A 26069-nucleotide genomic window follows, 5' to 3' on the forward strand; every position below is an offset into this window, starting at 1 on the left:
ACGCACCGATCTGAAAATCGGCGTCAAAAGGACACGAAAATTACACGAATAAAATTCCAATAACCACCTCCCTTTGTAATAGTAAACAATTGGTCTCGCATGGCCGAAAAACAGCGCGCGTTCGACCGTACCATTCAAATTTCGAGACGAACGATTCACTATGGCCGAATAATCGGGCTGAATGAACTAGTGTGTCCGAAAATCGATAGGACCGATGGACCTTTTGTAATATAAAAATCGACAAGCTTATTTGTTAATATTTTATTAATTCATGCCATGAAATAAAATACGAGTATAAATAAAATATCTATAGTTACTTTTGATAAGATATAAAAATGATTATATCGATTGCGGGATCATATCGAATAAAACGATTATAACTTAAAAATCTGATGTTAATCATGAGGAGGGAGACAATATTATTATAGCTTAGTCAATGAAATAAAATAAAGTCTTCTACTACAATTATAAATGTGATTCACGCAAACACTACAGAATGGATTTCCATGAAAAACAACAAGCGTGTTAAAATTATGTTTAAATCAGACTATTAATATAAAGTTAATAGGCTTACTGAAATGCACGCGGGCAAAAGTTTAACGAATTTCAAATAAAGTTCCTAAAGAAAGACCTAAATCTTTTTTTTTATTTCGGTAGTTTAACAAGCAACAGCATTTTTGTTTCTCTCCAATATAAAAACATTTATCAGTGGTAAACACAGTGATTTCTTACAAGAAGAATAGTGCCAAGCAAACCTGATCTAACTATCTACGATCTGAACTATGAATTGAAAGTTTTTAGTGCTCATAAGTGCAGTTTTCTTGAAAAATAATAGACGAGTGTTATTGTTTTGCTGGACATTAATCACAGTCTGCAGTGCTTTGAGTATTACGCGTAAGCGACGCGTATCGCACGGCGCTTACGACCTTTTCGCCGCGACCATACTAGTTACACAAGTCAGCGGCTCAGTACTACAATATCGCTTTCGCTGCGCAGATTCTGTTACGCTGGACGGCAGGAGCTTTACATCGCTTAAAGCGATTTAATCTATACACAGCCGAACGCGCCGCCCGTCTACCTTCTACAAAATGCCTAACAAAAGCAATAGATGCGCTGCTTGCCCAAATGTTTTGAAGGGTATTAGCTTTCTACATTGTTGTCGATGCAAGGAGCAATACCATTATTCATGTATGAATTTCTCGGCGGATGATTATAGAAGCTTTACGGCTGATTTTAAGTCTTCATGGATTTGCCTAACATGTCGTTGTAAGGAGCCTAAAACCGGCAGTAACTGTGACACTCCCGTACGGCCGGCGCCCGCGGGGCCCTCCACCGTCCCTCAATATGACAATGTCACCCTTCGAGCCAAGAAAAAGTCAAGCACGTCTTTCTCCTCTCCCCCACCCGCTCAAAGTTGCTCATGTCTAACTGCAGCTGACATTCGAGCCGTAGTGAGGGAGGAATTACATCAAATTGTTAGAACAGAAATTAACTCTGAACTAAAAGAGATAAGAAAGGGCATGTCAACATTGGAAGCGTCAATATCATTTTTTAATGAGGAATTTGAGAAAATCAAGACCGCTGTAGCCGCGCAGACTGATACTGTCGCCGCCCTCCGCAAAGACAATGACTTTTTGCGCAATACTACACAAGAGCTCTCTGCCAGGCTTCGTCAGCTCGATCAAAGATCCCGTTCGTCCAATTTGGAAATTCAATGCGTACCCGAGCACAAGCAGGAAAACTTAACCAATATGGTATTGCAGCTAGCTAAAGTTATTAAATGCCCTGTAAATGATAGCGATATACACTATTGTTCTAGAGTAGCGAAACTGAATGCGAATAGCACTAGACCGAGGTCTATACTATTGAAATTGAGAAGCCCTCGCCTCAGAGACAATTTCTTGGCAGCAACTTCTTTATTCAATAAAAAGAATTCCACCGAGAAGCTGAATACGAGTCACCTGGGGTTAGGCGGGGAGAAAAAGCATCCTGTCTTTGTGGCCGAACACTTGACTCCAGAGAATAAGGAACTTCATGCTGCGGCTCGTCGTAAATCTAAGGATTTAAATTATAAATTTGTTTGGGTACGAGACGGCAAGGTTTTTGTAAGAAAGAGTGAAGAGACAAATTATATACATATACGTAATATTGATGCTCTAGAAAAGATGACCTAATTTGTTAACTTATTACTATTAGTTTTTGTTTGGCCGCGTGTTGGATTGTTTTTGTTTTTGTTAAGTTCGCTGATTTAAAGATATATTATCAAAATGTCAGAGGTTTAAGGACAAAGACAGTGGATTTGTTTAATAATGTAGTATGTAACAATTTCGATTTGGTTGTTTTTACTGAAACCTGGCTTAATTCAAGTGTTCATGATTCGGAGCTCTTTGATAATCGATATGTTGTTTATAGAAGGGATCGGGAAAGTAGTGGTTTTCATTCTCATAAGGATGGTGGTGGTGTTCTCATTGCAGTCTCCGTGAAACTTAAGTCTTCAAGACTAAATAAATTGGAATCTAGCTGTGAAGATCTTTGGATATCTTTAGATGTTGCGAGAGGTGGAGATGGTTTTAAGAAGCTTTTTATTTGTTGTGTATATTTACCTCCGCCAATCCAGGGTCACATATTAAATCATTATTTTGAAAATGCTAGCCGTATCATGATAGCCAATCAAGGAGTAGGTGACACGATTATAATGGGCGATTTTAATCTAAGCAGTGTTACATGGAGCCCAAGCGAGGACTCAACTATAATGAAGGGTTTCAGCAACGGAGGTAAGTTCACTGATGATTTGCTCGAATTTATGGCCTTAAATGAGCTGGAGCAATATAATTGTGTTTTAAATGTGAAGGGTAAAATACTAGACCTGGTACTTTGTTCAATTGCCATTACGGAATTGGACCTAAATTCAGATCCTTTAACATCAGTGGATCCGTTGCATCCACCGCTTCAATTCATAGTCCCTAGTGCTGACCCTGTAACTCTTTTGCCGAATAGTGACGTAAAGTTCTGTTTCTTCAAGGCTGATTACGTTAAGATAGTTGCTGCGCTACAGAAGATATCATGGAACGACGTATTACCGGACGACCTTGGAGTTGATCTGATGTCGACCAAATTCCATGCCATCCTTCGCAATGTAATCGAGAAGCATGTCCCGAAGTCTAAACCACCAAACTATAAGTTCCCGCCCTGGTTCACGCCGAGCCTTATCAAATCATTAAAAGAAAAACACAAATGCAGACTAAAAGTGCGCAAGTATAACAAAAATCCACGTGATATTTTAGAGTTTGAGCTGTTAAGGCATAGATGCTACCAACTACAAAAATCTGCATACAATAAACACCTGAGTAACCTGGAACAGACATTAACTTCTAATCCTAAATTTCTATGGTCCTTTATCAAGCAAAAAAGGAAGGGTAAAAGTATGTACCCAGCGGAAATGTCTCTCGGGGATGTTGCGGCGACTGAGGGCAGGGAAATTTGCAATCTATTTGCTTCCCATTTTGAGTCTGTGTATAATCGAGATGCTCCCCGAGCTGCTAATGCCTCGACATCGGATCACTCTGGTAACGTCTGTCTCGCTTCTGTCGTCTTTACCAGGGATCAAGTTTATCGAGTTTTGAAGAGACTGGACTTGCATAAGGGAGCGGGTGAAGACGGACTGCCGTCGGTGTTTGTGGTAAGGTGTGCCGATGTTCTTGCATATCCATTATCACGCATATTCAACAAATCATTGAGTACCGGCACATTCCCATCGAATTGGAAGACATCATTGGTTCTACCTTTACATAAGTCTGGTCATCTGGGTCATGTTGATAACTACAGGCCAATTTCTATTCTTCCTACATTTGCCAAAGTGTTTGAATCGATGGTAAGCCCCTTGATTTCCTGGCATTTCCGCCAATTGGTTTCTCCGCATCAGCATGGCTTTGTGAAGGCAAGATCAACTTCCACCAACCTAGTAACCCTTGTAGAGGATTTGGTGAGATCTCTTGACCAGGGAAAGCCTGTGGATGTTATCTATACAGACTTCAGTAAGGCTTTCGATAAAGTCAATCACGATGTACTACTTCGAAAACTTTCCTTGATTGGTATTAGTGGAAACCTACTGAATTGGTGTGGATCATACCTACAGAAACGAAAGTCAGTAGTGGTAGTGAATGGCTACACGTCGGATCCTTTCGATGCCTCTTCTGGAGTCCCACAGGGATCTATTCTCGGCCCAATTTTCTTCAACATCTTTATTAATGATATTCATCTTTGCTTTAAAAATTCTAACATTTACTTGTTTGCCGATGACCTCAAGATTCTGAGGCAAATTGAGGACATAAGTGATACTAAACTACTACAGGAGGATTTGGATAGTCTGGTTGAATGGTGCGAGGTTAACGGCATGTCTCTAAACGCGAAAAAATGTTTTGTAATTAATTTTACCCGTAACAAAACGTCCATCGCTAGAGATTATACTATAGGACCTGACAAACTTATGGAATTGAATTGTATTCGTGACCTGGGAGTGACTCTTGATAATAAACTGCGATTTAATATTCATATAGATAACATTATAAATAAGAGTTATAAATTACTTGGATTTGTGTTGCGAAACTGTAAAGAGTTCAAGAAGCCACAAACTAAAATAGTTTTATACAACGCACTCGTGCGAAGTGGTCTAGAATATTGTAGTGTAGTGTGGAATCCACATTACGACGTTTATATAAAAAAACTTGAGCGCATCCAAAAAAGGTTGTTATGGCATCTGGCATTCAGTGTCAACCTGGCAAAAAAATTACCCCACTATCAAGATAGATTACGTTACTTCAAGTTAAATACTCTTCAGGAACGCCGCTGTGTGCTTGATAATTCGTTTTTATACAAATTGGTCAACGGTGCTTTTGACTGCCCTAACCTGCTCTCAAAAGTTAATCTAAACGTTCCCTATAAGTTGCCTAGGATATCCCGATACAACTTGTTTGCGACCAGGAGCTCCAAATCAAATCTAGGTCTGTTTTCCCCTTTAAATAGAATGTTTAATCAATACAATGCCCTGTCTAGGTCCAATAATGTTAATGTTGATATTTTTTTCCTTAGTTTACGTAAATACAAGTCCACATGCTTGGACAAATCTCACCGATTTGAACAAGCATAGGGACTTCTTTACACCATATTAAATAAGTATTTTTAGTTTTTAATCCCTAATTGCTGTTGCTTTAGTCTCTAACGCATGATGTTTTCACCTATAATTAAGTTTGCATTTAACAAGTGTCATTTTTTATAGTTACTTTTGTGAAGCCTCAATGTAACCTTGTTGGTGTTCAAATAAATAAATAAATAAATAAATTTCAATTGAACACAATCGATTAAATTGGCAATCGATTTTCGACGGCACTACGCCGAATCCGGTCCAATGAAATGCCCCGTAATTTAGTGAAGGGAAAAGGGAATATTAAGTGACATCCCCCCGCTGACGGCGGCAAGTTTTACAATTGACCGCGTCGGCTTTAAGTGCATCTTTTGGGGAATAGAGCTTTTGTAAGATTTTGTCTATTCTTCAGTTTTCTGAAGGCTTAGAATGTGGCCATGTTATTTAAAATTGTATTATTATTTTAAAACGTAGAATATTTTATAACCCTTTTTGGCATAAAGGAAACAGCCGTAAAACGTAAATATTATTAAATCTATCTAAAAGACTAACAGCTCTTTTAAAAAAGTATCTCAAAATTATCATTTACAATGCAAAAAAACAGCACAATATCCGATATCTACGTAAATTTGGTAATCATTCTTAGGTATTTGTCATAACTTGTAAAACGGCTTGTTAAAATAAGTGTAGGAGTATCTATATACCTAACTTTAATGGTGCACAATAATAAACAGAATGCAAATCTAAATATTTAAATCTAAACACAAACTTATTTTTACCAAAACAATTCAAAATTGTATTTTTAAGCACCATCCAATTCTCGAGCACTAAAAATCATAGCTGAACAATAAAAAGTTTCGCAAGTGCTGTTTCTGTTTACGAAAACAATCCTCCGATGAGTAACGGAGGAATAACTTCCAAATTCAAATACAGAACAAAGCAAAAAACAAATGAGTGTTGCTACTAGGTATTTTCCGTTACAAAAATTCCGCAAACTTTGCCGCCCGGCGGGAGACCGAAAAAGAATTTGCGGAAAGAATGCATTTAAAATGGCCGCTTTAAAAAACATCACGTAATAAAATTCTCGTCGAATATTAACGTTATTGTTAACGGTATTTCGTTATTACACGTCGTCAAAGCGAAACAGAATGAGATTTTTCAACCGCTCATTTTCGATGGACGCAACTTTTAATTTAAAAGTCTTAAGGTCAATTTCACCTTTAACTCGAGAACTTTGGCTTTGGCGAAGTTAAATTCCATTTAAAACTTTGGCTCACCGCAAAAATACCAGTCGGTAATCTACAAATGATTTATTCGGGGCTTTAAAGGGTTTCTTGTGGTATTGTTTACTTTGAAGGCAGAAATGGATACAGTTGGTGAGCGACTGATATTAAATGATATAAAAATATCGTATTGCTCCAATCGAGAACGACAAAACATGGCTTTTAAATCATAAGAGTTGTTGTAACAATGAGGGTCACAACTTAAAACCATGTTAAAGTTAATTAAATTGTAGATAAGAAATAAATATTAGAAAGGATCCATAAAGAAAACTTTTCCGTTAATGGCTTATTTTATAAGTAAAATACCTATTAAGGTTCGGCCAAACCAACGCGATCATCACACGCGATCAGCCGGCGTGCAGCGATGGCGACCAGACTTAAATGCATTGATCGCCATCGCTGCACGCCGGCTGATCGCGTGTGATCGCGTTGGTTTGGCCGAACCTTTATTCAGTCGCTACTCGTTTCAGCCCCTTAAAACGCCTACCTCCAAAATATTAACGCCTCGTACCTCAAGTGAAAAAGCCCTCACAAATTATAATCGACTTTCCATGTCGTGAGTAGATATATCGCGAAAAAAACACCCAACATGGCCGTTCAAAAATGTGTTAACCGGGCTCGGCTTGTATGATTTATGATGTACTGCAAGGGACAGAGAGACCCTTCGGTGTAGGGATGATCGATGTCTGTTGTTCGACATCGATGTTTCGATGTCGGTAACGACCACTCTATGTTTAGTTCCGTCTTCAAGTAGACAGCGATTCATTCAGAAATGCGACTTATTGTTAAGTCTTTTGTGATGATTTCGGTCACGTTATTTTTAAATGTATGATTTAAACTTATAAATTACTAGCTTTTGCCCGCGGCTTCACCCGCGTGAAATTTAGTTTGTCACATAATATTCTGGGTTATAAACAATAATACTGTAGAGTTTCATCAACATCCGTTCAGTAGTTTTTTCGTGAAAGAGTAACAAACATCCACACAAACTTTCGCATTTATAATATTAGTAGGATATTTTTTTCTTTTGAATATTATAATTTTATACACTTCTCTAAACTCAAAATATTCAAGTATTTTAATTTTCAAATGGTTTCGCCTTCATTTTATTAGTAGGTACTCTCATGTTATGGTGCGGCAAGCAAACAAAGCTACTTGACTTTTCCGATATTTTCTTTGAACATCAAAACCAAGAATCAAGTAACGTGTTATCGATAAATTCATTTAACAAATTAGCTGTCTATCCCCATCACTAAAAAGGATTGCACGATCCTGGAAGCTGGCGTATACTAATGTTATAAAAATATTTAGGCCCTGATAAGGGATGTTGGCGCTCTATCGACTCCAGGATTAATGTCCTCATTTTTGATAGATTGCACAAATATCTGACTTTATCGGATACCTATTGAATATTCAGTAATCTTTCTTTCGGTACGATATCTTTTATTGAGCCGATTTGTATTGGACAGTACTGTATAACACCAATAAATATGACTACTGTGCTACTTATTCAGAAGCAGGTTTGTGTGTTTCCAAATTCAATCAAACAATAGATTTATCGTTCAATTAACAATGAAGACTCAAAGAGAAAGTTGTTGAGTTAATAAAAGGGTCAACAACTGTACAATTTGTATAATAGCCTTTTAAATACACAATGTAGACATTAAAACACGTGCCAATTGGACCCATCTTGCTGTGCCCGCGACTTCGTATGTGTGAAAATAGTTTGAATTTCGGTTTTTACTACATTTTTTTACTGATCCCCCCTTATTGGCTGTAGGGTGATGTTATATCCTAAAGCTTTCATCGATAATTTGCTATTCAACACAAAAATATTTTTTCATATTGGACCAGTAAGTCCCTGAGATTAGCGCGTTCAAGCAAAATAACTCTTTAGCTTTATAATATTAGTATAGAATAGATTACTGTGCCATATTAATACATACTTTTAACAACGTTAACCTACGTCCAGATTCTATCAGAAACATAAAAAAACTAACTTTTAGCTCCACTCGATCTCAAAGATCCTACAAAGTTTGTTTGCCTCCTTATTATTATTTTATGTCCCAAATATACTGTGGACTCGAGAACTATCTACAAATAAATAAACCGTAAACCTAACTTCGTCATAACATTTTTATTGTCGGAACAAGTTGTATGAGAGAAAACTTTGCGAACCGGATGAGCGAGAGGCAGATATCATTTGGTAATGGATGAAAGAGATGAATATACTGTCGTGAGCCCAATCAATATGTTGTTTGAAAGCTCGCATTACTATATTTGGGGTAATAAATGCGGGAGAATAATAAATGTCCTGGTATCATTTTGGGTGTTCGTCAGGATTATGGAAGGTTTGCTTTATCAAGGTTTATAATACACACGCATTTATACGATACATAAATAGTTTTATGTAGGCGATTTGTGTATTTTAGTGAGTAAAAAAGAAAAAGGTATAAACTAATATCTGCAGTCGAAGCACGTAGATGTTTACTGCTCAATACAACCAATACCAATACATAATAGTTGAGGAGTTAGCAGATTACTGTAGTACCTAATTAAAATAAATTAGTTAAAAATTATTTATTTTAGATAATTTTAAAAGTCCATATTAAGCGGGTTCAAAATTTAATATCTACTGCAATCTTAGCTTTGTGGCTAAGCAATTCTATATTGTTATTCTTTTTCTATTGTGAATAAACCTTGATGTAAGGCAGCCTAGGCGTCTAACATGAAATAAAATATCTAGACGATTTTTACTAATGTTCAGTGTACCTACCATGAGTTTACGTTAGGTGTGCTCGCTAGCGAGTACGTCAAAAATCTCTATGAAGATTTTGTTTCTTGAAAGTAGCCGCTAGGGGCGCTGCACAATATGTCATACAATTAATGTCATTTTTATACGCAGTCGCTAGCGAGCACACCTAACGTAAACTCATGGTAGGCACACAGAATAATTCCTTGTAGGCAATTAGGTAGAGTTTAAAATGAAGGCACAAAAGCTATGCGTCTGATTTGAGAGAGTCAAACTCTCTTTTTAATGGAGTTACCTACTCTCCAGCCACTGAACCTTGATCGTATTTTTAGTAACAGTCATAATTATTCAATTTTAAATTCGCATTCTTTATTAGTTCGATGTCCTTTTCAAGGCACTTATTCACGTCACGTCCCTATAGCTTGCTCTACCACCACTTCGGGACACAATATATCGGCTGGTTAGAACCATTTAACCATATAATTTTCTTAGAAGAAGAAGTTAAACTCTGTCACCTCTCAATTCTGTAGAGGTCAAGCTGTAGACCACGCAGGAGTTTCAACGGGAACGAAAAGTGAATAATCCCGTTCAACGGCCTCGGAAGCGATCTATATTTCACGTTGGTTCGTAAAAAAAAGGAGAATGTGCTAGTCTAACCGAAATTATTTCCGAAAAGTATCCTTCCGTTGTGTTTATGGCGGTCACGTGAGGCCCGCCGGCCATTTGTCACGGGAATGGGACATGTCCTGCGCACGTTTGATAATTTTGCCACAGTGTTCCGGTCTGAGATAAATTGTTGAAGAATTTAGTTTTCTTACTTTAACTTAAGATTAAGCTGCGATTTTAGTGTCGTTTGACCTCATATTGTTTTTAAAGGTTGTGTGTATTATTGACCCAATTAACACTTTAACCGCCAGAATATTCGTCATTTCAGCCACAGGACGTCCACTGCTGAACATAGGCCTCCCCCAATAACTTCCATTCGTATAATCATAATATTATAATCACGGACTGACTACGTGAACGGCTGTAAAAGGTTTAAGATAAATCATTAGACAAATCGCCAGTGTAAGTAATTGAAAAAAACTCACCTGTTCTACCCACACGTTCGTTGTCATGATTTGATTCTTAAGATTCTGAAAAGAAGAGAAAAAGAACAGTTAGTAAATATGTCATACATGATAAATTAATAAAAAAAACGACCTACTTTCTTAAAATAAATAATGGGAAATTAATTTCAAAAGTTATACTATGATGTTTGCTTTCTGTATGTTCAAAAACTATTTTCGACAGATAAAAGCTTCAATATTGCTTCTGCACTTCTACTAATCGCATTTTGCCTCCTATTTAACCACATGACGTTGTAAACACAATCTTCGCATCAAAAAGGTGTCAACCGAAGTGCGAACACTTACTAAAAGTGTAACACTTTGTGAATTTTCACACTTCGCCAACTTGCAGGCCGCTTGTGCAGTGAAATGTAGTTCAGTACTAAAATAAGTTATAGGCCCTTTTTGCCCTCGCACCTTGCAGAGTGCCATAAAGTGGCTCGAATTTATTTTGAGTCAGTAATTAAAGCTAAAAGGTAATAATTCGTCATTCAGTATTTTTTTAACTACAACGAGAAAGCCTGCATCTCACTTGCTGGAAAGTGATTATCAGCCTGAAGGTGAAAGCGAGCTTGGGTATCGGTGTGACTGTTTCAATGCAAAGATAGAAGTAAAATGATGTTTTATTTTTATTATTGTGACAATTTTTTGTGTCATTATCACGAAAAATCTAAGAGTTGGTAACTCTGGTGTAAATGTCAGTTAGCCCTTAGTAAGTTTGCTTCTTCTTAAGTGTTTTAGTCAAAACAATAGTCACTAAATACCAACAGGAGATTGCTCCGGAAAAACAACTCTTAAATGTCACGTCACCGCTCCAGCAACTGTAACCGAAGTGAAAAGTATAGCGGCAACATTAACGAGAGAAAACACACACGCAGGAGAAAGTGGGAACACTCCGCTAAAGTCTCAATGAGCCCCGCCCCAGTTATAGAGGCAGTTTAATGAAATTTCTTGGGAACAATCGAACTAAGTTATCGTTCTTTCGTGTATAAAAGATACCGCGGTTAGTTATGATCGGGCTCTTTTATGGAGCACCTTGGAAATCCAATTCGGTGAGGCATTGGTCGGATGAACAGGAAAAAACTGGAATTAAACTTTGTGGGTTCGAATCCTTTTATTCTATGGGTTTCTTTATAGTTTTTTGTTTGCGGATTTCGCAGAAACAATTATCGAGGATTTCTTTCTAAAGATAGACTCTTTGAAACAAATAATTTTGTATAAAATATCAGATACCTAACAGTATCGATGAAAGGAATTAAGACGCCCTGCATACTACGAACTTTTTTCGGTCGATAGTTTGGTTCGGCTGTTAATAAATAAGTATGGAAAATAATAGGCACGTATGAAAGGGCGTATATTACACAGATTTTGTATCAGCCGACTCCTCATACAAATCAGAAGCCGGCCTAACTATTGGTCGACTGAAATCTATAGAGTGCAGGGAGTTGTAATTTTTACAATCCCGTAGTCAAATGCAAATCACGTGCAGTCATTCATTATTGGCTGTAAAATACTCTCAACTACATGCATAAAATATTTGTTGTTAACATGAAGTGTAAGAGTGTTATACCATTGGCTCCAAAAACACTACGCCAAAAAGAGTGGCTGGAGCCTGAACACAAACAATTGAAATTTCAAACAAAGTTGGTAGAGTTGGGCCAACATTACAGCAAGTAAGGTGGCTTCCACACATGCATAGTGTAGGTACAATTCCAGAATCTATGTGTTATACAAACATGAACTGTTAGTGGAATTAGCTACTTGATGTTTTTGTTATTTTTACAATATTTAAAAAAAGAACTCGCACGATCATAACAATAAATCTTTGTATTTTATTAACTCTGATTCCAGTTGTTTTAGCGTAGTTAATAGCCAAAGCTCTATCTGACGTGTTAAAGGTGGTTAAAAGTTGAAAGTCGTTGACTATGATTTCAAAATAAGTTTCGCGGTTTCGGTTTGATGTGTGACAGTGTGATCAAACCTTGTATGACAGAAGGGAAGAAACCGTGGATAAACGCATGTGAGCAACGAGCGGTGAACCTATAAATGAAGGTGAGCAATATTAACTTTGTGAATAAATAATTTCAGCAACATCTATGGAGATAACTTTCTTCTTAATTCGATAATTCTTCGATAATTCTTTGTTAGTCCCTTTTCAGAACACTTAAACACGTCCCAGTTTCAATTTTCATTTAGAATTGTACTTACTTTATTTTATAAAGTCTGCTATTCAATTTCACTAAACTATGAAAGTTCAACAATGCCCGTCCACAATGTGGTCGCACCTTACCAGCAAAGCGGTAGTTCGCACTGGACCCATTGTTTGAGTCAACTTTAGATTCCCTGACTTTAATTACCGGACTCCGGACTCCGGATCTGATAAAATTGCATTCCGCAAGTCCGGAGAGACGCTAACACAGATTCTTCTAAACGTAGATATTCAGGAATCCTTGGAATGTGTTTCTCCTTTATTTGTATTGGCATTGGCATACGTTGGAAGTGGAAATATTTTCTTGCCCGCCTTTTGTAAGCGAGCGAATTCATAGTTGCAAGATTTTATTTTAATTCGAAATTAAATTTGTTTTCGAGAGAATGCTTTCGGAATGTCTGATTTAAGAATTAAAGGAATAATTCAAATGAATGTAAAGTTTGTGGTACTCGTAGGTAACATTGCTGGTGAAAGTGATAAAGAAGAAAGAAAAGTGCTTTTAACTTTTGATTAAAAAATGTTTTACAACGTAAGCTCAATATCTCTATCAAACTGATAAAGAACCTTTGAGGAACAAAAAAGCAAATGAAAACTCTTGCTAGAGCATTATGTTTTTAGAAAAGGTCATCTACAAAAGTTTGAGAACATTGGCATAAAGTTTGACCGAATATCTATATGGGTTTAGGCTGTGGTGGCAACTATTGTTTTAGATTCAAATATTTTCAAAAGAAAACATTTTTATTAAATTCTGATGTCTAGTCGGTTAGGAAATAGGAATCTCTACATAACTCCTGGCTTCCCCACAGTCAGTTTCAGACAGTTTTTCACATGAATTATAATAGTATGTAGGTACCTACCGTTTATGCCTTGACAACCACCCGCTAGATTTACGTAGAATTCCCAAACTTTGTAAGTCGAAAAAGTCTGATATAACGGTCCTTCTTCAGTTGATAAGCGAACTTTTATACTTTGCAGTAATTCATGACCTGCTTATACTATTTGGGCTTTTATGTGATTGAAGGTAGGTATATAATTTTTTACTATCAAACCTTCTCTATATTTACCGATATTGCCTTTGGTATTTAGGATGTACTTGTACATTGAGACCCTTTTCTGCCTGTCTTAGTAAAGACGTAGGTATTCTTGCATGGCGAATGCTTAAAGAAATGTTTCCTACGTGTTTTAATCGGGTGCTCCTAAATCTTGAAAAGTCTTTAAGTTGGTAGGTACCTACTTAACTTCGTTTAAGTGCTCTTGGTCGTGCTTTTAAATTTACCACACTTTCTTACAATTTTGATAACGTTGAATAGTTCCAATTTAAGGCTAAGTTGCACCACCTTATTTTAACCGTATCAATAACATTATGCGGTGCTTTTTGTATGGAGTTTGACAGATTTTTGACGTTTGTTAAAGTTAAAGTAAGATGGTGTAACCCAGCCTAAGTTTTTATCAAGTAACTATTCATTAATTTCTTTTCGTTTGTTACTATCTTCTTGTGAAAAATATTTATCGTCTATTTACCTTAACCCTAAGAATTTGCGAACGATTATGTGGGGTTGGCGGGATGACGTCATAAATGCTAAACGACGCATAAAAAGTATTATGACTATTTGTTTTCGTAACAGTGTTTCGATTGAGCATTAAACTGCCTTTTATATTGACGCTGAAGACTCGGAATCGTAAGTAAATTTTATGATATCACCCAAACTATCTGTTTTATAACTTTGTCACGATGTTTGCGACATATTTTGCTCAAGGTGGTGTCGTTATGAACCAATAACAAAAAATTGGGTTATAGGTTACCTCATTTCTAGATAATTTATTATATTTTGTTCTCCAATAATCAGCTTGAGCTAATGTTTAGATATAAAATTATAATCAACTTTCACTTTTTAAAGTTTATGGGTTTACAACTACCTAATTATGAGTAAAAAAAATTTTTTTTCAAGACATCATGGCGTCTAAAATCGGCCATTTAGATTTTTTCCAATTTTAATATAGACAGTGTCACTCTCACAATTAAGACGAATCTAACGACACCTAAACTCACTCACGCTAAAATCGGCCAAGCTGTTTAGATTGTAGGCCGTGCTAAAGAAATATACATACATACATACACTCGAAAAACATAACCCTCCTTCTGGCGCAGTCGGGTAATAACTGACAAACAATCCAACGTAATAAAGTGTATTTTAGTATCGTATCCACACTGCATCTAAAATTTTGCAGATGTAAATACGCGACAAGTTGCAAACTGACCGCGCTTTAGAATTCAATACAGCGTACCAACTTTAGCATACGCTGACAACTAGCTAAAACTAGCTGAAACTAGTTACGGGTAGCTTATGATGGACACGAATGTCAGTGGATGTCAACAAATGCGCTGATTAAACTTCGTAATTGGCTGGGAGAGGGACTTTTGTAAATTGACAGTCAAGCTTGCTCGTATGGCTTGTGAAAGTGTGCTGTGAGATAACATTTAGTGAACAAAAGTATACTTTAGAAATAGAGTTTTTGTAGGTGATATTATTTAGTCAAGAGTTGCTTATCTTTTGAGGACTAATTTGAGGTATCTATGAGGTCAAGATGACCGCGGTTGGTCTTACCTAGTCGACTCAACAGAAGTGGGAACACTCCATGTTTCTAATGTGTTTAAGTCTCAAATAACTTGTCGTAGACCCATGGCGCCGCGGCGTGTATGATTAGGCAATTTTCAAGGGCTAGAAAAAGTCTATTTTGAAGTTTTTTTTTACTATTATTATCAGGGACTATATTATAGCAATTAGAATGATAGTCGTCTTATTATGCTGTTGTACTGCACATAATTCCCACCAAAAATACGTGCTAATGTTGTCCAAAAATCTAATTTAAAATACATTCCTTCCTATGAAGGTGTACGTCCGGGCTTGGGCATAATCGAAATGGCCATAAACCCCGTAAAATCCCATTCAATACCGTATCAAGTAGGATTTGGATGATGTATGAGCTTGGGCTTCGCTGTCAACGCGTTTTGATGCGCCGGCTTGAGTTGGGTGGGTTTATATTACATGCCTTTGAAGGTGGCTTTGCCCGTGTGGTTTCGTAACATAGTTATATTATTTATATAGCATAAATGCATATTTTGATGTATACGATACAACTGTAAACTTTAGTATTTGTTGAAATTCATCATGGAAGTCATTCGTGGAGGCCTATGTTCAGCAGCGGATGTCCTATGGCTGAAATGATGATGTTGAATAATACATCCATTCATCCTATAGAACTAGCCTTTTACCCAAAATTCTACCTTCCGTGGTTTTCAGCTTGACTAAGAGCATTAAGAGCACAAAGGGCACTCAATCTATCACACCTAAATATTGTTTCGTGGGTTATGCTTGAAATGTAACAGGCAAACAGAGATGCATTTAAATTAAACTTGTAATTTAGTTATGGCAGTTCCATGTCATAGATTTTATGTATAATATACTACTTCATTATTCATTATTAATACTACTTTATTTATTGAGCATTTACTAACTCTACACGCACGGATGATGGCACATCAAACTAAATACTAGCATGTACTTAATACTTACTATTTTGTAACAAAAATATGTCTGTACGTAAACGGAGTTTTTGTGTGAAAGACGAACAAATATAGGTACATCTACCCTCACAAACTTTCGCATTAAGGATGCCTGTTCTTTAGTAAATATCTGGAATTCAACCTTGAAACGAGCAACAAAAGATAATTCACCATACTTTATCTAGGCCGCCTAAAGCCTTCCGAAGGAATGTGCTCGGGAGCGCTCGTAAATTTTTAACTAAGCTCTTAGCTGGTATCTGTACCATGAGTAGCGACATCTGTGTTCTGAAACTACACCCTGATGAGTAATTAAACTTTGTAATTGGATCGGTCGGGTCAGCGGGAGTGTGGTCGAAGTCATTTGCCTGCTGAGGGGAGGCTGGGGCGCGTCAATACTTTTTTTGGGTGCTGTAAAAAGCAACCTCATTTACGAAGTGAAACTAATTTACTGGGGTGTTGGTGGTGATTAGCTGAAATTGGTGAGTTTTTATATGAGATTTATTGTGTTAAGGCGAATTTGTTCGCACGTGGCATACTTTAAAAGTTCATCTTTGAAGCAAACAAAAATTAGAAAAGAAAGCGGTTTAAAGTTTAAGTGAAAAAATACGAAGCTGCGAGTAAGACTAAACAGTTTTGATATTTTAATTGTTATTACAATTTGTTGGAATTTGGGCGTAAATTTAAAAGTAAAATTTCCTAGTGCGGTTATGATTATTTTCGTATATTATGAAACAAAGATAGAATGTTCATGTCGTGGGTAGCGCCTTTTGTAGATGGTTCTTGACAGAGCTGTCAAGTTTCTTCTTTCCCTAAGCGCAGAATTACGTTAAGACCAGACAAGATAATTCTTGGGCATTTCTAAAATACTAGTAATGGAATAGTTAAATGATTGTTAACTAAAACACTCATTTATAGCAAAACAACGTTGTGACTATTCGATAAAGTCAGAGATTCGTTTTGGAATGCAAGTCGATTAAGCTGTATCAGTGAGTAAACCACGCAAACGCAATGCTGCCAAACAGCCTGCAATCGCTAACCTAAACGTGCCTAAACCGAACCGATGTAGGCTCCCCAAACATTTACACTAACTCGATTCCCGCGCTAACTGGACCCAACTATGGCTGAAGAATCAGCATCGGCGGAAAACGTCTAAATCAGCTGAAATAGAAAACTCATGCCGTAGTGATGAGCTACGTTGGTACTTTTTATCGATAGACTGTGAAAATAGTACTTAATCAAAGATTTAATATAAATCCAACAGTAACACACAAAATAAAAAAATCTTTATTGTGAATCATGTTAATACAGTTTGTCAGACACATTAATTGAAAACATTAATTCATCGAATCTTAAAAGATTTCTAAATTTTCAAAACTTAGAAATTATACTTTGCATAGATTTTAAGCCGTGTGGTGACGGCAGAGTAGAATACATTTGTCACCAACCCCTACTCTTCCCGCGGGTGTCGTAAGAGGCGACTTAGGGACTACACATCAAACAGAGAATGGGCAGCAGCGCTCTCTGAAAAACATCAATCTTTTAACCTGCGATCTCCAACCCGCCTGCCAAGCGTGGAGATTATGGCAAAACCCTCCACTATAGTGGAGGAGGCTCATAGTCCAGCAGTGGACTGTAAACGGCTGTTGATGATGATGATGATGATAGATTTTTACACCGGAATTTATTTCCAAATGTAGGTAGAGAATATTAGTGTACTATAGATAGAATAAATAAATGCAGGAAATCTACACGTACCTAATGTAAAATGTCATGTTACTATTATCTTACTAGGTTATAAATAATAATAAATAGTTATTAATGAAAATAAAAGCGTTGAACTCATTATGCCAGAGTTTACATACATAGCTTAGAATTAATATTACAGTAACACAACGTCAAATTAAGTCTTGTATTAATGAACCACAACATTTCTTTTATCTCACAAACAGCAACTGTCAGTAGCTAATTACTGTAACCGTTACTTTATTATTCCGTAACAACTACATCACTACGGCAATTCCGAGGTTATTTATTATTAGTCGCTTAATGAGCCCTTGGCTGGCGTTACATAACACGATCCCATTATTATACCACAAAAGAAGCCATAAATCAACATAGCCAGGGGAGTTGACATCTTTTTTATTAACAATAGCCAAGATCCTCTTTGTAGATCATCGTTACGGGTACTTTTGTTTTTTGGTGCAGTAAAATGAATTTTTGGAATGCTTTTACGGTTGTAATCAGGGTGAAAGAATCTTTTATGAATAAAAAGATAAGCCTATTGTAGGTAGTTATGCTTTTAAACGAAAAGATGTAAGTAAGAACGGAGAATGTCAATAATTTTTTATTATTTTCTAAATAAATTAATTAAAACGATCAAAAATTTCAATTTGGTCAAAAAATATATTACAGAAAGCGTTATTTGATTGAATCAATAAAAAAAGTTATGTGGTTAATAATTTGACCATTATGTAGCTTTTTTTTTACTATCTTTATTCTAGAAAAACTTAAAATAACCGTTGTTACAAAAACTGCAAAAAGACAGAAATCTACATACTTATTATAACAACACAGCATAAAAATTGAGTGTCTATTCCTGTATCGCTCGCCATAATCGCGCACGTTTGTTTTAGTAGTCCTCGAGAAAACTTGTGAATAAAAATTTGCCATCGACAAATCGTTTCCCAATGCGGGGGAGAGTCGTTACGCTCGCAAAATGGCGCCGGCTTTTAACTGCCTGAAAATTTTCCACTTTGAACTTAGGAAAAAATGGAAATTACAAAAGTAATTTGATTATGTCGTAGTTATAAAGCAAAAATATTAACCTTACTTTAAAAGGTTTCATGTTCGTAATGCAAAAAATTAAGAAGTTAATAGGAAATCCATTGAACGTTAATAGGTTATTTGAAAGGTTCTTTAATTTCTTGCGGCATTAATGCCACATTGTTGGAAGAACTAAACGACTCATGGGTGCTTCATTATTTGAATACATTTCTAAATGCTTCACGCGAAGTTACCGTTTACTTCAAAGACTTTTTGTACACAAATGTGTCAACTCAATATTCACGGCAAGTAAATAAGCGAATACCTCAGTCTAACCCTCGTTAAAACTGTAGTACCAGAAAAATTACCCACTTCAACCAGCACGAAAAGGAAATTATCCGTGATATTTACTCAACAAATATTATTCAATCATGCGAATAAATGGGAGTTCCGAAGGCCGATTTTCTTGTTATGTCAGCAAACACGTGACGACGTCTGTCAACACACTCGAATTTATTTTGATGCCGTGATCAAATTGGTAAAGCATGTTTTACGGATTGGACCGTTTTGTTGATGCGGTTTTGCATTAAATTGGAAATTCGTTTTAAACCCATGCCGTGTTTATGTACCTTTTTCGATTAGTGCTGGAATAGGTCCCCATGATTTCGTTATGTAACCTTTTCAAGCGTCATAAAGTTTGATTTACAATCTACATACCTAATTATTTATTTATTTAAAGACTTTATTGCACACACAACAATGTTCCGTACAAAAAGGCAAGTTTAATGCCATACGTCATTCTCTACCAGCTGACCTTGAGCAAAACAGAGATATTGAGTAGGCGGTGTATTGAATTATGTATCTTTGTTTGACAAAGTCTTGTGGGACGTCCACCCACAAGGTGGACCGACGACCTGATAAAGGTAGCAGGAAGGCGCTGGATGCAGGCCGCTACCAACCGTGCGATGTGGAAGTCATCATTGGAGGCCTATGTTCAGCAGTGGACGTCCTGTGACGCTAAATGATGATGATGATGTTTGACAAAAATGACATCATTTTGCACTGTTGAGAAGTTCTTTATTATTTTTAAGATATTTTTTTTAGCGGCTGTCGCTACAATGCGGCACAAAATAGATCTAAATAACATAAATCTAGACAGTATGAATGCGCTTATACAAATTGTCTGACTGGGTCAAGCGTTTACTACGGTTGGTTTTACATATTATTATAACTTTTTACTGCAGAATACATTTAAATGTTCTTCTCTATCTTTGAACTGCAATAAATTAAATTCAAAAGGCTTCATTTAAAGCCCCAATAGCGGGTATGAGAAGAGAAAGCGTTGCCAATTTCCGCGTCGTCTGCCCTATGACGGACGACGGTTGGAGTACGGCCAATGCAATTCTGCGTACAATGAAAAATCTCAGTTATGGTCAAGTACAGTGATATAAATTCAGTTATACGATCCCGTGGCCCACTTTTGGTTTGTCTTGATTCTTTGCGTTTACTGCAACCGCGGTGTTGTTTATCGCAAGGTATTTTGCATTGTAAACTATAATGGCGCCTTTTATGTGTTCTTTTTTAAATGTGATTTTGGAGATGTTCGAAAATAGAACAAATTGACAAAAGAATCGCGCTTACTTTTTTTACCGTCACTACGATTCTTTTTTTCTTTTATAAAAATACTGGCACGTTAAAAATAGCGTCTCAAAAAAGAAATAAATTTAAGGATGCGCCAAAATAAACCTAAAAATAGCACAAAACGTTTTTAGGGACAAACAGACACTTGGACTAGAGTCGAGAAACCCTTTCGCGACACAAAAACGCTGACTTCGAAACGGATCTTTTGTCGAAGTCCTTTCACGGCGACCATTTATCAGTGACCTGTCCGTTTCTGCCCCAATTCCTCTTTTTGTTCCCGTGCAAAGAATAGTAAGGGCTTGTTCCCACGGCTATCCAGTTTCGCAGGACATGGGAAAGCAGGATCCGAAAACTGGACTCGTAAACTACTAAACGGGTCATGCAAAAACAGTTCCGTGCAATAAACAGGATGTCTCCGTGAGAAAAAGCCCTCCTGAATATTCCATTCATCATCATCTACGAACATCCCGTTTGCAGTCTCGCAAAAAAAAAAACGATCCGTGCAAATTCTGAATTAGAATTTCAAACACACATAGGCTGAGTTGCACCACCTAACTTTTACCGTAACTATAACGATAACCGGCGTTTTTTTTATGGAGGTTGACACATTTTTGACGTTTGTCAGAATTAAAGTGAGATGATGCAACCCAGCCATAATGTATACCTACACACGATAGTCCAGTTTTGCAGCATCCTGCATTACTGGGTCCCGAAAAACTGGATAGCCGTGGGAACTAGCCCTAACGCCCGTATTCACAAACCATTATTACTTAAGTGAAGCAGCCAATCGAACGCACAGCGTTGAATAGAGCTTTATGATTGGTTCGTGTGTCACCCGCCTCCACGCGCACTGTGAGACCTCATAGTAATGTTTGTGAATACGGGCGTAAGTGTCAACTAACACTGGCCGAGTCTATTACGGTAGTCACGTATGCAACAAAAGAGAACTATGATGAAGGTCTCCTTGTTATTAAAACGTCCAGAAGCCCTTTTATACAGGGTGACCTTGCAATCTGTATCCATTTTTTTTAAATAAGCTATACAGAACAATGTAACAATACAAAACTTTATATTTATTTATAATCGTGGTAGTTTTCGCAAAAATAAATATTGAAAATCTAATTTGCATGAGAGCCCCATATCTTAAGTTTTAAAAGTTAAGGCTTATTTTTGCGCACCACAATTATGTCTATTAAGCTTTGCAGTTAACCATTTATTGTACGTATCTTTTTATAAACGAAGTTTTTATTCGCTTGTGATAATTTTGAAACCGCGCGCAGCTGCTAAAAATAATTAAATATGAAAAAAAAAATTTTTTTACGTAAATCGATTGGTTACTGATTCTGAGTCGCTCCTAATTTGGACACTAATAACAAATTCACCCTGTATATGCCTGAAGCCCTGAACGTACAGTCGGCACCATACATGTTTCTTCCAAAATAGACTCTATTACAAGTGTGTAAGAGACCAAATTTTTAGCTTGATGTCATCTGTACAAGGTCGGGGGAATCTGTTGATGACAAGTTTATTGTGGGTTAAGATATAAGGCCGCAAGCGATTTCTAGGCATGTAAATGGTCAAAGGAAAACGAATTATTATTTTGGTTTGTCTTTTAGACGGTTCAAATGATTATCTTGACCGGACTTTATAAATTATAATATGTATTGTTTTTAATTAATTTTGGATAGAGATACAAGTGGTGGCCTTTGTGGAAATCCTTGGGGAAGGCCTTTGTCTAACAGTGGACGTCATTTGGCTGAAACGAACGAACGAAAGAGACAAGAGAAAAAAAAGAAACAGTTTAATCAAATTCAATTTCACTATTGAGTGCTTAGACAATTTGAAAACAAAAATCTTGCTTTGTTTTACACAACTTTGTGATCAGTACCGTAATAATTATTTTTTTGAAAAGGAATAGCTTAGAAGTATTAAAACTAATTTAATGTAAGAATTATAACAATAACTCTAAGGCTGAGTTGCACCACCTGACTTTCACCGTAACTATTAGGATAACCGGTGCTTTTTGTATGGAGTTTGACAGATTTTTGACGTTTGTCAAAGCTAAAGTAACATGGTGCAACCCAGCCTAAATCTATGCAAGTATTTGTTACAGGATCCTAAATTACCCCGCATACCTACATAGTACATACATAACCTCCGAACTATTTGCTACAATATATCTACCGAATCTACATTGCTAATGGGCCTTAGTCCCTCTTAGTTATATCTGTTACTCTGTGCTACAGTGTATGTAAATGAAGTAAGTTCAATCAGTATATTAGCCCACTATTAAAGTTCTATCTATAGATTTGAAGGGATCAAAACCTAATAATGTTCGACTACCACTTTGTGAAGGGCGATTTGGTTATGATACACAAATAGACCCTAAAATAGTGACTAAGAAATGAAATGCTTGTGGACTTGACTTACCAATGAAATATAGCTTTAACTGCTGAGACATAATTTTGAGGTTACCTCTTGCTTTTTCCTAGCATCACACTTGTATAACAAACTAAATAAGCACTTAAATATATACAGCAAATCAAGATACGAATGTAGAAATGTCATTGGAAACTGGTTACTTAATACTAATTATAATGACACTGAAGCTCTATTAGTAATACCGCAATAAACAATTAATGATAGTAGTATCCAACACAACTAATGTTACACACACACGAGCTCACGTACACACACACACACACACACACACACACACACACACACACACACACACACACACACACACACACACACACACACACACACACACACACACACACTAACATATCACAACGTATACACGCGCGCCATAAAAACCTACGCATAGGCACTTAGCACTTAACTTGAATCTTTTTGTAATATCTTATTGTGCTCCGCGGGTGGGGGACCTGGAGGCCTGAAATACAGGGTGACCCTAGTTTAGGCTCCAGATCGCACACTCAGAACAACAATTGTTATCTTCCAAAATGTTTTAATGTACTATAATGAGTGTCTGATAAAATAAACAATTTTTATTTATTTATTATTTATTTTTACACTAAACAGCAAAATAAACGTTTATATTTAAAGATGCCGCTCACAAAATTACTTTCCACCAACCCAGAGGTAATCCCTCTCCATATTAGGTATAATTATAGGTACTAGGAATATTTTCTATTATCAGATTATTTTGAGGTGTGTGATATCTCTTATTGCAGTTTGATATTTCCTGAGTTTCAAATCACAACTCATGACGACTACGATCACTCTGTCAAAAGTGTAACGATTGAGAAGAAGAAAGAATAATTACATGGCCCAAGAACAGCCATCGTAATTCTAGCTCTTCTGAATCTATTTATATTGTGAATACGGTATCCGTAGACATTTACACCAGACAATAATCTTTCCATTATTACCCCCACAATGGGTCTTAATAGATCCTGTTTGGGCTCCTGTCTTACTGGGCGGGTAACACTGTAATTGATATAAAATAATTCTGTAACAGATTAATGCTGGTTTTTTGGTCTTTGGGAACTAGTATTGATGGTAATTAGAGCTGTATTTAGAGGATTTAGCTGGATTAATTATTAGTTGATCGTTTCTTTTAGCACTTTTTGTTTTTTCAATATAAGAACAAGACGAATGCTGAGTAATCTTTAAGTATTTTGTAATAATTTAAGAAATAATGATACTTTAAAAAAAAGAGCTTACTAATATAAGAGTTTCTTTATTTTGAAATACTTAACGAGTACTAAAATTCATCACCCATCATGAAGTTATAGAAAAAACTTAATATACGTAATACCACACATACTTTCCCTATAATTTTTAGAAATTAGACCCATTCCCAAAAATTTCACTCCTCAACTTGAATATTATCTTGAATCCGGTTTTATACAAGACGAGCTGTGCCCCGCGGTTTTACCCGCGGTAAAATGTAGCCTGTGTTAATCCAGGGTGTCAGCTAACTCCATACCAAATATTAAAATCGCTCCAGCCGTTTAGACGTGAAGAAGTAACAAACATACACACTCGCTTTCGCCTTTATAATATTAGTGTGATATAGGGAGGCCATTGCATTTCCACGTAAATTCCATCCCGACGTACCAACATGTAAACAACTATCTTTCTCATTCTAATGTACGACCTTGTAAATCTAGTAAAAGATACATAATGCCAACATTACCGCTACAAATAAAGGCCTGTTTTTCTCCGGGGAGACCCGGGGCGAGCTCCTATTATATATTTTACGGGAATCTTTACGACCTAGATATTATATAAACCGTATATGTTTATTCAATGGATGTGAAAAGTTGGAGGGTTCGCGTTTTGTGGAGTTGAAACTGTTTGTGAAAGATATTTCATGCTTTGGTACGGCTTTTATTTTTGTAAAGATTTCCGAGGCTGTAATTGGATTGGATTTGGTAAAGGATCTTGAAGATGAAGATTCTAATATAATATTAAAAGGTAACGTTAACAATGCTGGGGATTCTGATTTATTAGTTATCAGTAACAATTAATATTATTCTCATCAAAACGAGAGTTAATAAGCTTTTACAGGGCAGGTATGTATCATCGTAGTCAAATAAGTAGTTGCTTTATGCTACTAAATAAAAAAATATATCATCTAGAAGATTGTCTAGAAGTTATAGAAGTCTTCAATCGGTCGTCGTGAAGATCCATAGTGGGCCTATGTCCAGCCCAGCAGTGGATGACTTTAGGTTAAAACGAGGGCTATAGAATCTGCCCGTATTCACAAACATTACTATGAGGTCTCACAGTACGCGTGAATGCACAGGGTGACACACGAACCAATAACAGAGCTCTATTCGATTTGCTTCTTGACATAAGCAAGTAGCGTTTGTAAATATGGGCATATGACACTATACATTTCATACTAAAATCTGCGACAGACAGAACAATAATGCTAACCTTCTTTATGAATATGCTATCAATTCCTATCAAGATATTACAGAACACAAGGAAAGTAGCGACATAAATCTCCCAAGATCGAAAAGTGAAAAAATGGTACACATCAAAAATGGACGAGCGGACGCATTCCGAATTCATCGGAATTGGATGTCAAACCCACATCGGTGATGTCTGATATTGACAGATAACAGCTCACCGTGTTTCGGGCAAGATTGTTTATGCCCACCTTATAATATTCTGGCAGTCCATAGACACGGGAGATCTAAAAAACGACGCGGTAAAAATAACGAATTTCATGAATATGGAAACATAGAAAAATAGGTCGTATTTTTTTGGTGACAATTATGATTTCAAAACATGGCTGCCATATGTATTCACTTAATGATCTCTACAAAATACATATTTGATTGAAATTCAGTCTGAGACTTTCACAATATGTAGATTTACAAACTACATAATTTGTATAATACAATAAAACAAAAATCTGAAACTAGTTTAAATAAAGCAGTGTAACATATTTTGACAAGCTTTACATTTTGTTTTAACATCGTTTTACAACTAAATAGGTATGCCATCATCGTACCTTGCCCCGTCGGAGAAACTTCAACGGTCAATGTATATTTCGATTAATGTAGGTATTATTTGAACGAAAACAACTCTTAATCTACACAACTTTTCTCATAATAACACGCT

The 26069-nt window shown here is 36.4% G+C and overlaps 1 protein-coding gene across 1 annotated transcript in view; it reads right to left on the minus strand.

Moving 5' to 3' along the window:
- LOC135079447 (acetylcholine receptor subunit alpha-like 1) overlaps nucleotides 1-26069 on the minus strand; it is an 83889-nt gene that overhangs the window by 20952 nt on the left and 36868 nt on the right. The window contains exon 2 of the mRNA XM_063974111.1: nucleotides 10267-10311. Within this exon, the coding sequence (XP_063830181.1) occupies nucleotides 10267-10311 (45 nt within the window). The remainder of the gene's footprint in view (nucleotides 1-10266; nucleotides 10312-26069) is intronic.

This window comes from Ostrinia nubilalis, chromosome 16, assembly GCF_963855985.1.
Source record: "Ostrinia nubilalis chromosome 16, ilOstNubi1.1, whole genome shotgun sequence".
Lineage (NCBI taxonomy): Eukaryota > Metazoa > Arthropoda > Insecta > Lepidoptera > Crambidae > Ostrinia > Ostrinia nubilalis.